Source organism: Aphelocoma coerulescens (assembly GCF_041296385.1).
Source record: "Aphelocoma coerulescens isolate FSJ_1873_10779 chromosome Z unlocalized genomic scaffold, UR_Acoe_1.0 ChrZ, whole genome shotgun sequence".
In the NCBI taxonomy this organism is placed as follows: Eukaryota; Metazoa; Chordata; class Aves; order Passeriformes; family Corvidae; genus Aphelocoma; species Aphelocoma coerulescens.
In genome coordinates this window covers 22237011-22250235 of record NW_027184085.1, presented here as the reverse complement: position 1 = coordinate 22250235, position 13225 = coordinate 22237011, and the positions used below count along the sequence as shown (strand labels likewise).

At 44.0% G+C, this 13225-nt stretch overlaps 1 protein-coding gene across 1 annotated transcript in view; it reads right to left on the bottom strand.

The window, feature by feature from the left end:
• Positions 1 to 7483, bottom strand: part of SERINC5 (serine incorporator 5) — a 42070-nt gene extending 34587 nt beyond the window's left edge. The window contains 6 exon segments of the mRNA XM_069001551.1: positions 6963 to 7080; positions 7082 to 7146; positions 7148 to 7229; positions 7231 to 7283; positions 7285 to 7326; positions 7328 to 7483. Coding sequence (XP_068857652.1) covers positions 6963 to 7080; positions 7082 to 7146; positions 7148 to 7229; positions 7231 to 7283; positions 7285 to 7326; positions 7328 to 7483 — 516 coding nt within the window.
• Positions 7484 to 13225: the final 5742 nt, after the last annotated feature.

The window sequence follows — 13225 nt, the reverse complement described above, 5'->3', positions numbered from 1 at the left end:
CTCATGCTGCAGCCACTTCTCAAACCTTCACAGCAGAGGAGATACTAAAAGAGCAACTGGAAGATAGAAGACAAGTCAGCAGTGGCCAAGTCTCACAACTGGAGCCATCACTTCACACAGAGAGCAGGTTTTTTCCAGGTTAGCTCAGATGTTCGAGACCAGGACTCTAGAGGTAGAATGGTACATGGTATAACATGGTACATCACCAGGTACAGAGAACAAAATGCAGGGCATTAACTGCCTAAGTCCATGGACCAATGGAGTGCAGAAGGAGTTAAAAATGAATATTCATATGCATTGACTTAAAAGCATGTAGCTGGAACAGCTGCTTTGCTTTTGAATAGACAGCTTTGAGCTGTTCCACAAACATGCTGTGTCGTTAAAAGATGGTTTCAGTACTGAGTCCAAGAGGACTTTAGGGTGGAGAGTAAAAAAAAGACATTAACACTTTGTACAAAGTGACCAAAGCCAATAAATTGGTATAAAGCCTTAACTCTTTCTTATCCCTTCAAATAAAAAAAGAAAAAATCTACTTGTTCAAAGCATTGCTAAAAATGCTTCAGTTTAGATCAATGTCACAATATTCACACACTTTTCTAGACTGGCAGGTTCAAAGTGGAGCCTGCTGACATCCTTGTGATGCTTCTTGATGCCTCTTGATTCTTCTAAAAATGAGCATTTTTAAATATAATGGCTGTATCTTTTTGATATAGGAAGTATTCCTGAACCACTGCTTTGCCAGTGACTGTAATAAGCCAAGAGAAGAACCCACGAGACAGGTCTTTTCAGAAAACATTAAGAACAGTTCCAGTTAAAACTCAGTACCAGAGATTACAGGTTGTTGCATTTTGGATCAGTGCTACTGGACAGAAGGAAGAGCAAACCTTTATGTTTTCAGACTGTTAACATTTATATGTTCAAATACTTGAGCACACACCATCTTTAATTGCTGGAAGATCCAATTAGTAAACCACAAATATTAGATCCTGCTTAGCCACTAATTAAAATGATGATGAGATCACTAGTGTGTAGGACTCCCTTCAGAATGGTCACAGAGCCACCTTCCCCCCACATGACATCATGGGCACACACTACAGTCCCCCACAACTCTGGCTGGCTCAATCCCTCACTGCCTCACACTGTAGCACACGCTGATGCCGAAGAAGCTTATCTCCTGGATAACCTGAACAAGGCAGCAGGTCAAATCCATTTGACAGAGTGGGCAATTGCAGCCTGAATGACTTGGAGGCCAGGCATTTACATGCCAAGACATATTAGGGCCTGAACAGTTGAGACAGGAATGGAAGCACTGTTGACTGGGGTCCTTGATAAGGACACTGGAAGAAACCTGATGTCCAAGCATCCTCTCATGGCTAACTTGCGAACACCATCCAGCTCCAGCACGTGTTTGGGATGAGAGCAGTCACTAGCTCCAGAGAGACCTTCACCTTCTACCATAGTCATAGCTCAGGCTTTCATCCAATTGCTCCCCTGAAATAAGTATGTCTTTTACCCACAACGGTGAATGCATCCGTTGCAATGAAAGTTCCAGTAATGGGAAAAACATATCCTGGAACAACCACACTTGCAAAAACTAAACTAAAAGCAGCAGAAGTATTTAGATCCTTCTGCAGAGAAGTACTCCCTTGCCCTCAAAAGTGAAGGCCCTGCTCTTATATTGCCTTCACTCCACAGGTCTGGAACTGTGGGTATCTGAGGTGTTTCTTTGAACCCACAATACAACCAACTCATGGGATGCAAGAGAAAAAGTCTAAAAAAATAGGAAGCAACTGGAAATTAGGCAGGAATGAGAAAGACTATCTTCTCTGTTTTATACAGAGACAGGGAAAGGATTCCAACCTAGAAATGCAATGTCAAATGATACAACACTTAGAAAATCTTCCCATCTTTTTGGACACTTTTCCTTCTGTTTCTGACAACTTTTGAATCCAGCAGTAAATTTTATCCTGCTATAGCAGGCAGATGGGACCTCAAAGATAAGTTATTAACGTTTCCTTGAAAATAAGTGAAAGTTTTAGTGGAGAAAAAAATGATCTCTCAACCCTAAGCAAGGAAAAGGCTAAAACACAACTTCAGTATTTTCTAGAAGGGGAATCAGCAGGAGATATCAACTTCAATGGACAAAGCTGCAGGAAATCAGGCTTTGCTAATTCAATTATTCAGGAAACCATTTACTTAAGCAAAACCTCCATGTTTCTGCAAACAGGGAAAACAGTCCTTCACCAAGCTGTTTTTCCTAACATATTTAAGTTAGGTCTTAAATACATAACACTACAATATACAAGTATATAAATATATATAAATATATAAACACTACTATATGCTACATCTGACCTCAGACAGATAGCTTCATCTTCTATCATGATTAACAATAGCAGTGGCAGAGGTGTGGAAACACCCACAGCTAAATGTTCAGGTCAAACACACTAAACTAACCCCTCTCACCCAGAAAGACCATTTGCAGAACAAGAGATGTATTTTGGGGAGCACCGTGTGGAGTGGAGCCAGGAACACCACTGGTATCATCCTGCACTGGGGTACCACACTACACACATGTCCTGCAATGCTCCTGTAACCTGAGAGGACACAAATCTAGATGAGGGTGACAGAACCACCCTTTTCACCATGTAATGGAAAGAAGAGACCATGGGGACAGGACTGCAAGCCCTCTTCTCAACCTGCAGGTGCAAACAGGCAGTGCCAGAGAGGAAAGCAGCCCCAGAGCACACAGGGATCTCTCTCCTTTCCCCAAAAGCTATGAGTCACAGAAGTCATAAGATGGGCCAAGGTTCACTGCTTTTTCCCCCGTTTTTTTCTTTTAAAAAAACCCCATCAGAATTAGAGGTCTGGGTATAAAATGAAAACCTGATAGTCTAACTTGCAGCACATCTTTTATTTATTCCACAGTATGATTTCTAAGTGCAGAACACTATTAAGGACATCACTCAAGATTCAACAGACCTACAAAAATAGCTTCATAAGCTTTAATAGCTACCAATTCTAATTGAAAAATTCATCTTCTTGAACAACCCAGCTACTACACACCGTCCCCCCAAAATGAATGTTAACGATCTAAATTACATTTATTTAACTCTGGAAAAAACACATTCATTGTAATAAAGATTTTCCGCAACAGCTGCTTTCTTTAACCATGATCTCAACTTTATTCTCTTGAGAATAACTACTGAAGAAAAGCCAAATATAAAATCCTGTTTCCTGTCAATTTAAGCAGAGTTTTTATGTAATCAAAAGCATTGTGGAGGACCAAGCCAAACTGTATTCTCAGTGCATTCTCAAAATAGGCATATCAATGAGACATGAGCAAAAGAAGAAACATTTAGCAAGTTTATTACAGCTCAGAAACCTAAATATCACAACTGTCTTCAAAGCAACGTTGTACATCGCTCAATAAAAAACAACTGCAGAAATTAAAGTTCATAAATGGCCAAGTTCTTTCAAAGAAAGTTCCCAGGGTCTACTTGGCAAGGATGCAAGTCACACAGTACTGTCCATTAAGACAATTATAAATAATTTTGCAAATGCAAAATCAGCATAACCAAAGTACACTGAAATCTGGCAGCTTGCCGCTGCATCCTATAACAACAGGAATCTGGGCTGCAAAACTGAATGCATTCATTCTGACAGGCACCATCAACTAGACATTTAGCATGGTCTGACCCAAAAAAGTACCAATCACTCATCATCTACTTCATACCAGGAAATTTCTTTGGAGTGAAAATTAATAGTCATGTTAACTCACAATAAAATTTTGGTATCAGCTATAGACAAACAACAATTGCACACAAATGACAGTTGCACTTAAACAGCTCAGAAAGACAATAGCAAAATTCTCAGTCAGTTCTAAGAAAGCAGATCCACAGAGAGGCATGCATGAGGTATAAAAAGGGCAAAAATACTTCCCACAAAAAAGCCTCTCACTACAGGATATCAAACACATTAAACTACTATATTTTAGGAAAAAATCAGGGACCTAACATGGAAGTTGTTTTGCATAACTCTTATAAAATTTTCATCTTTCCTCAAGCACTTAATCTCTTGTTTCTGGACATAGGGTTAACTTCAGGGGAACACTGAGGGAGACGCCAAATTCCTTCTTGATTTTCCAGCTTGATTAACAGTACCCACAAAATGCCTGAGGAAGCTTGGTTGAGACAGAATGAAAAACTTTTATCCCTTTTGTTTTTCTTGTGTATTAATCACGTTATACAAACATCCCCTCAACAAGGTTGGAATAAATCAAGTAATGAAGGCAAAGACCATTTTTCATTTAAAAAATGTGACACTGCATGCTATTGGAACATGGTTTATGCTGTTTACTATCTTACCCAATAAAAAGGTTATCCACACTATGTTTGCTGGTGTAACTCCAGCAATTTGTCATATTTAGCATAGGTAAGTCTTACATCAAAAGTAGTGCTTGAGCCAGCAGAATACATCTCCCTAGGGATTTCTGGGACTATGACTACATCTACCTTAGGGCTTTTGCTTAATCTTCAACAACACTAAGGAGTTCAGTTTATTTACAGACTCCAGAGTGACACACCAGTGTCAGTGAAACACATTACTATCAGAGATTACAACACGGGGTGGGGACAGAGGCTTTAAGAATGTCTCAAAGGTCAGTCACGCTGAAGCCATGCCATTCACCACCGAGCATCACAACAGTTTCAAACTCTTGGTATTTAAGTTACTTCTCCAGGAGCTACACCAAAAAAAAAGCACAATGAAAATGCAAAACGCCGTAAACCAGTACTGCAGTACCAATGCTGCAGTAACAGCACCTAGGAACAGTACTTTGTTGAGCTGCTCCACAACTTGTTTCACACGCTGCCAAAGTGGTTGTGCAGCAGCAGTCAGGGAGGCCCCTGCGTTAAGAAGAATATTAGCAAATGTAGTTACTGCTGTCCCCCAGGTCCACAGGACTGTTTGGAGAGGCCCAGGGCAGCTCCCAGAGGGCAGGCAAGCGGATGTATGCTCAGTAATCCCTCCTGTCCCACTGAAGATTGAAAGAACTACACACAAAAGACCAAATCTAGCCCAGGATTTCAAACTATAGGAAAGACGTAAGATTTTCCCCAGGTGGTTCACACAAAAGCAAGAGAATAATCAGATTCTGAGGGTGGGCAATAGAAATATCAATAGAATTAGGACATAAGGTGTTTAAATATGTAAACCAACAGGAACAAGCTCACTGGCTAGTCTGTTGCAGACAGAATTAGTGTGACGAATGAGTGAATGATAAATGTTGTCTTTCACATATATACATTTTTTACATTTACAAGTAATAACATACTATGCAGAAATAGTGTTAAGGTAAAATATAGTTAAGTAGAAACAAGATTAGAGTGAATTGTAACTTCGAAATAATTGTAGTATGTTGGGAAACGTAGTAATAAATACATGGTAATAAATGTCCTTTAAGTTGACAAACTACAGAGCCAGAAACCAGGACATCTTAAAGAAACAAAGATAAACCACATGCATCCCAGGAAGTCTGTTATCTCATCAGGACTCACACCTCCCAAGGAAACCGTCAGCTACAAACTAGGTTGGAGACTGGGGAGGCACCGGAGGGGGGTGCCTGCCTTCAATTCTGACGCTATCCAGAGGAGCGAGGCGGCGTCGTGCTGGCGGGAGGGGGCAGAGATCGGAGAGGGGGGAAAGTTGAGTGAAGTGGAAATTACTTTCTGGGCTTAATGAATATGTTTAAAGAAGTACTTAAGTTCACGGTAAAATGAATGGAGCCGCGCCTCTGGCAATATTGCTAAGCGCCCCAGCGCTGTGATATGCCTTTGTTCTACTAATAAATGTTCAATATTATGCTACTGAAAATTCGGCTCGCGAATTTATCTCAGTAGTAATGGGTTTCTACGGCAGAAACAGAAATTTGTGAAAATACGGCACAAAATAAAGTGCCTGGAGAAGGTGTCTAACATCACGTCAGAGAGACAGCTACTAGGAACAGGAGTCCTTCCCTTGAGTGCAGCCAAGAAGGAGATCTGGAAAGGGCCTCACTACTGCCTATCTCCTCCAAGTCATGATCCTTCATCCATGGGATTGATTCAAACAGGAAAACAGGTGCACCATGGTAAGATGTGGAGTACTGATCTTCACTGCACGGGTACTGAACAGTGTAGGTCCTGCACCACCCTCCATCACCACTTGCTCTCATCTCTCACTTCCTCTGCCAGCACCTGAGAATATGCCAAAACTTTCCACAAGCCGAATTTAAAGGGTTTGTGAAAGGGTCTGAGGACTGATAGGCAGCCAGTGGTTACGAAAAGATCATTCAAATTCTTATACCGTGTGGACTCATCTCCCCACCACCTGGAGCCAGTGGCTATTACCCAACTGCTTCCCGCAGCTCAAAAGGATCTGTTGCCCCTTTGGGAATTGCTCCTTGCTGTGCAGGGATTTGGGAAGGCCTCTCTCCCTGTCGGCGTCTCCACCCGCATGCCACTGCCCTACTGCGGGCGCCGGTGAGCGGAGCGGCTCCCGCCTGCCCGCACGCACCTCGGGGGACAGCCTGCGTCCAGCCTCCCTCCCGAAACACGAGGGGAATCCACCCAGGAAGCTGGCAGAAACACCACTGAGCGCACTCGGAGAGCCTGGACAGGCACGCCGCTCACTGCGAGGGCTGCTTTTCCTCTACCGCGCCGATGGCCGGGGAGCCCGGCGCGCAGCCCGGCCCGGAGCCCGCCGAGCCGCGGCCGCGGGGCAGAGCAGGGACGGCGCGCCGGCCCTTGGCCAGCCCGGCCTCCGCTGCCGCGGAGAGCGCCCACCGCCCCGGCCCCTCCGGCCGCTCACCCGGGATCTCGCTCCCCGCCGCGGAGCCCCCGGGCGGGCCCCCAGCGCCGTGCCCAGCAATGTCCGCCCCCCGCGCCGCACACCTGCCGCGCTGCCCGCGCCCCCGATCCTACCTGGCCGGCGCAGCAGCGGGCAGACATGCTGGCAGAGCGGGGCGGCGCGGCTCCCTCCCCGCTCCCGCACGCAGGAGCTCGCAGGGCTGGGATGTCCTGGGCTGGGCTGGGCTGGGCAGGGCAGCGCGGGGCGCCGCGGGCGGAGCAGCACCGCCTCTGTCCGGCTGACGGCCCGCCCCGGCCCCGCCGCCCCGGCCCGGCCCCGCCGCCCCGCTTCCGCTGTCGTCAGCCCGCGTGTGAGCTTCGCTACCTCGCTCCCCGAGCCAGCAGGAGCGGCGGCAGCTGAGATACGGAGCGTGGATCCGAGCGGGGCCATCCTCGGCAGGCTGTCCTGCTCGCAAGGACACTGCTGAGATCACCTGCCTACTTACATACCCACTAAAACACCTGGTTTTGAGTAGCTGGAATCTAATAAATTGACTGAATAAGGCATTGAAACATGCGGATCTTACGAGGCGGGGTGTCAAACTGAATTTTAACGCTGTAGTGCACCAACCCCGGTGCAAACTGCTCTTCCACATCGCAGGGCTGGCACGCGAGCCCGTTCCGCGTGGAAAAGCCATGTTTGTTCCAAGGACAGCTGTAAGGCCGTGCTTTCCTTACAGGAGCTGAGACCTTTCCTCGGTGTTTCCGAAATACATTCGCCAGCCTCAGTCACTAAGAACCATGCACAGTACTAGGCAGGAGCCAAGGATTTCTCAGCTTCCCATGTGATGATAGGAACTTGCAAAGCTAAACTCAGATATGACAGGCGTAAGATGAATGCGTGTTTACAAAGAGACTGTGTGGATCTGCTTATAGATAAGGCCAGAGACTTGTCGATAAGGAAATAACAAGAGAACCCATTAATCTTAGAAAGATTTCCTAATTGACACGGACTGCTGCTCAGCCAAGGTCATGCTAGACTCCTGAATTTTGTGAAGAACAAAGATTTAATAGAGTTATGAATATTACCTTCTCTGCCCAGCGTGGACTTAAAGCTAATTTAATGATCATGAATGTCTACATATTATGGAGACATGTAGCAGGTGGATGGGGAAGTCTGTACTTTCACAGGACTCCTCTGTCTCCTCTGTGGACACCAACATCTAGTGATATAAATTTTCCACACAGATAGAAATTACTACTGCAAAGCTACGAAAAGTAGAAATCAAGGACTCTGTGGAAAGACTCCCTGGCCTTGACTGCTTTGTGTCCCCTGCGCGTGTGTGTGCATGCTGAAATATTTATTATAACTATTTTAAACTCTATTTCTAGTCTTAACTGCCTTTACTTTAGGAATTCAGAGCAACTAAAAGCTATTACCCTGAATATGGGTACGTATGTGTAGATAATGTAGCAACACCTACCAAGGAAACTGGGGTGGATTGCAGGATGTAAAAGCCCTTCCTCTTTCCTCATGTATGCAAACAGAGTTGATGCTTTAGGAAGTGGATCATATGATGAATCAGCATTACATAATCTGGTTATGCTAGGGACTGAAGAGACCAGTTATCATAGCAGTACATTTAATAAAAAACAGACAAGTACTTTGTTTTTAATGGTGCTCCAAAAGCTGCATATACTCAGCTAGAGACAATGTATTTACCACTCTTATAAAATTATTTCTGCCAACCAGATGGTTATTAAACTGCAAAGGACACCAGTTTGTGGGCATCCGAGAGGCTCCCAGCACAGTTCAGGCACTGATGTGGCTGATGCTCCTGCTTTGCAGAAGCAGCAAAAGTCCCAACTTCAGGTGAGGGCTCCTCATCAGGACTGGGGCTGGAGGCTCAGCACACCTTCTCTGATGTATAGCTCCTTTCCCCAGAAGCTGCAGGGACAGACTCAAGAATTGAACAACAGACAGGAAAGCAGCATGACCAGCCAACAGGCAGTGGAAAACCACTGGTGTGTTTAGCTTTGAAACACAGTCAGCTTCCCAAAGAAAGTGGTTAAGACATGGGAACACAAGGATGACAGCATAGTGAGAACTCAGCAAAACTGCAATCATCTTCTATTTCTGTTCCTGACTTCTCATACAATTACAAGAAGCTGTCTGGTCAGGCTTTGCTTAATTTCCACATCTGCAAAATCAACTCAAAACATGAAGGAGAATCTGAGGTTTAATTCAAAAATGAAACTGTCTTGCAAGGAGAGACTGGTGAAAGTGACACACGGGCAAGGTGGAAGAGTATGAGGGGCTGTACCACACGCATGTCTGCGATAGCAACCAGCATTCACTGAGTGGGGAGCACGATTAATTCACTGCTCTATGCAGGTCTGTTATGCCAACCAGTGCTGTTATGAATAAATCCAGCCTCTGCACTGAAGAAAAGAGCAGAGCTCTGTAATGGACTTTCCAATCAGTTAGAGCACCCTAGAGCTCTGGGATGTGTGCCTTGGCTTTTTCAGTAAAAATTCATCACCAGAAAGGCTTGAACTTCCCTGCTGTGTTGCTGGCAAACATTACGCAGACTAACAGCAAAGCAATGTGCAGATGTTACTACATGAAAAGAGTTGTCACTCAAACTATCAGTGCATTTAGAATAAGGTTTATCCATCAAATATACATTCTGAAATCAGAGAAGGCTGATCTGATTTACTGGGCAGAAATCTTCAACCAGTAGTAATTCCTGCCTCAAAATCTTCCTTTTGGCAGAGGGCCTCTTTGAAGAGATGCTTATTCTGATTTAGGGTTTTCAAGTGACAGGGAATTCACAGCATCAGTAGGGAAAGGCAAGATGCTTTGGTCTTGCTTTGTATAACGGATTTTATGCATGCAGACTTACAGAGTTCTAGTAAGTCAGGAAGAATGGGGGCATGGAGTGTCCCCATAGGACAAAAGACAGCCAAGGAGTACCCAAGAATGGACTTAAAACACTGATCTCCATTCAGGTGCCAGGGAACAAAGAAGGAAAGAAAACTCTGGGTTAGAAGTTGTAAGCATGGGGCAATTCTCAGGAAAACCCCTGCTCAGAAGCCAGTTGTGCCCTGGGAGCAAACCATTTTCCTCACCAGTGTGTACACAGGCAGAGCAGCAGAACCTGAAGCCCCTGGAGCATGTCACTTTGTGGCACCTTCAGGCAGCCTACAGCACAGCCAACCCATTTTTATACATACCAGTGACCTGTGGCACATCAGCTTTGCTCAGGTCACCAGGACAGGCGTTATTATCCTCAGATGCCAACTGCAGTTTCACTTGCATTTGTTGCATCCTTACACATATCCACTTTACTCTTCACCCACTCATTCCTACATGGATTGTTACAGAAGTAGAGGTTCTCACCATTCTCCTTCACTGTGAGAAGAATGCAGTATTACTATATCTACAGAGAACTCAAAAGATGTTTGTGGTGAAGCAGAAAGCTTTTTGGCGTAGCACAGGGAAGTCATAACTTACCAAGAATGCTCAAAGACTCTCTGCTTCCTCAGTGTGAACCAGCCCAGTGTATTTTAGGATAAGAATATTAGGAATTGCATTGTTTTGTTCACATCTTCTGAAATAAAGCTACAACTCAGAACAATGCTTTCAATGTTATGCAATTTCAAGTTTTTTCGGTAATTAAACGTTTTTGGTTTGTGTCAATTGGCAAAATGAAGAGCACAAAAAGTCTGCATCCAGTGAGGAGGAGAAATATGCCACTTGACTGTTTTCCAGGTGAAATGAAATATGGTGATTTTTTCCAAATGTAAATGCAAGCAGAAAGAAAACAAACCAGACTGTTACATGTTGTGGTGGTCACTTCTGTAAATTTAGAATTTGTATGCCTGTTAAAATAAAAAAAGGCTTGAAATTGCTTTTTAAGAAAATGGGTATTTTGCTTTAGCCTAGTAGTTAAGACAACAGGCAAAAACAAGATTATGAGGAGTAATGTCTATGCATGTGCACATACATGCTCTGGAAACCACAACTGAGATTCCCAATTGGAGTTCTGACACAGCCAATAATAACCTTACTGTTTGCTACAGTTGTTTCCTGTGGAAAAGGTATTCCAGTGTAGGGAAGCACTGTGCAAAGGTGTGAACAGGCAGCAGAAGTAACTTACTCATCACCTGCAGTTTTACTTGTGGGTCACTCACTGCAAGACCATCTAATGTCATGCAGTCTAGGTGGCTAAAGACCATAATAAAGGCATGACTTTCTCCATTTTTTCCTAAATGTGCACCAGCACCTGGATTATGGACCACTTCTCCCCACATTCTTGTAGGTAGCCAAGGGTTTCCAGAAGCCTTGGCCTCTGGACATCTCCCAAAATCCAGCGTACCCTAGGAATCATGCCAGGAGCAGCGGGAACAGCACAGTATGTCGAGCTGTGGGCCTGGCAAAAAGAAAGTTGGAATATCCCAGTACTTGTTACTTGTTACTGCTGTGAGTGGATGATCACCCTTATGACTGTGCATGGAGGTTGGGGAGGCACCGCGAGCAACCACAACAGCAATGTGAGCACCCAAGGATCTGCCAGGGCAAGGCAAGAGCAGCCTGCAACTATAAAGCCCTGAGGCAGGGTGATCACAGAGACTATCAGTGCATGTGGGGCCTGACACACACATGTAACTACCCCTTCCAGAACAATGGGTTGGTCATAACACAAAATTGTGGTGTCTTCCCCTATATCTTTACTAGTGTTGTGTAATTCACACAAATATGTTCTGACTGGTAGCAGTTACTGATTTCTAAAAAATTATCCATGCATTTAAGTATTTAAATTTGCTTAGATTCTGGTCAAATGAAACTTGCTGGACTTTAAAGAAAGTATTGCAAAGCATTTGAAGAGTTTAGTATTAAAAAACCCACAAGGTTGGTATTCCCAGGCAAATTTGCTTAAAGAACCTTTCTTTTGAGAATGATAGTTTAATAAACGGGTTGCTTAGTTGTTTTTCCAATCCGGTGTTAGAGTGGATTACAATCTGCATTGTCTGTTACAGAAATGCATCAATTACACATTTCTGAGCAGGTTAATTTTTAGAAGTGAAGCACAGAAGTGTGGCATTACACAGCTTTACACTGAACTCCCCAGTGCTGCATTTGCACGCTCTTCGTTGCCCCCTTCTAGCACAATGACATGAAAGGCCACTTAAGAAATGTTATTCTTTCTAAGGCCCCTGCCACTGGATGCAGCACAGCATTTCCTTCCTACTCAGAATTTCATTGCATGATGTCTCAGATTTTCAATCACAGCTAATACCTTTACCTTAGAAACAAGTGAGGTGGACATTTAACTTGGGTGATGCTGAGGAAACAGTGTGCTGGGTAAAAAGGAGACAGCAGTGTATCCCAGCACATTTACACATTTCAGACACTCAGGTAACCAGCCAGCAGCAGGAAGTCTGGTGCTGGCTGGGAGGCACTGAGTCTTAATGGAGTTAATGAGTGACAGATGGAAGAAGGGAAGCCTGCATATCCCTAAATTACCAGATCAGGTCACTATAAAGGGTCTACTAAAGCGGCTCTACAAGAAAATGAGGTTAGACAGACTCAAGCTGATAGACAACCTGGTTCTCCATCCTTACAAGGAACTTGAAGCTTGCAGAGTGATGACTCTCAGAGAGACAAGCAAGCACTAGGTTAAGGTCAGTCAGTTGTTACCATATCTGACCACCTGCCTTATTTCTCTGTTGCACACAGCCTCTAGCAGCAGGAAAAACTAAGCCAGTTGTAAATCAGTATTTCAACTCCTGCAATTAAGTCTGATAGATTAGAATCAGTTTCTACCATCATATATAAAGATGAAAACCATATTTATATAAAAAGGCACTGTCTTTCTGCACTGCTGACTTCCTTGGGATGCTGATGTGGGAACACTAGAGGAAGCTCCTGAACCTACAGGTAAATTTAGAGTAACAAGAAAAGGGCAGTTTTACATTTGTCAGCTCAGTAGTAGACTTCTTCAGGACTACCAGATTGCAATAATTAATTATCTGTTAATTTATTTTGACAGTGAACTTTTTCTTTTTAAAAAATAATTAATTCACAGATGACAGGTCCATGCAGGACAGCATAAGTATTCTTTGAGGGTACCTGCCTACCAGCCTGGCCCAAAGTAGAGATTTCCCCAAATCAAAGCACACAGCTTTGATATAGACTTGTTGTGCAAGTGAGCTTAGCGTAACTGTCAGTGCCAAAGGAATAAATCTCCTGCAGTAGGCAATAAAGTACACAACACTAATACATTCTAATTAAGAGTAAAGTGCCTCATCTTCTTCCATCTCTGCAGATCATTCTGCTTATATCACAGTAACGAATACTGTTACTATGAAACTTGCAGGGCACAATTTAAGCC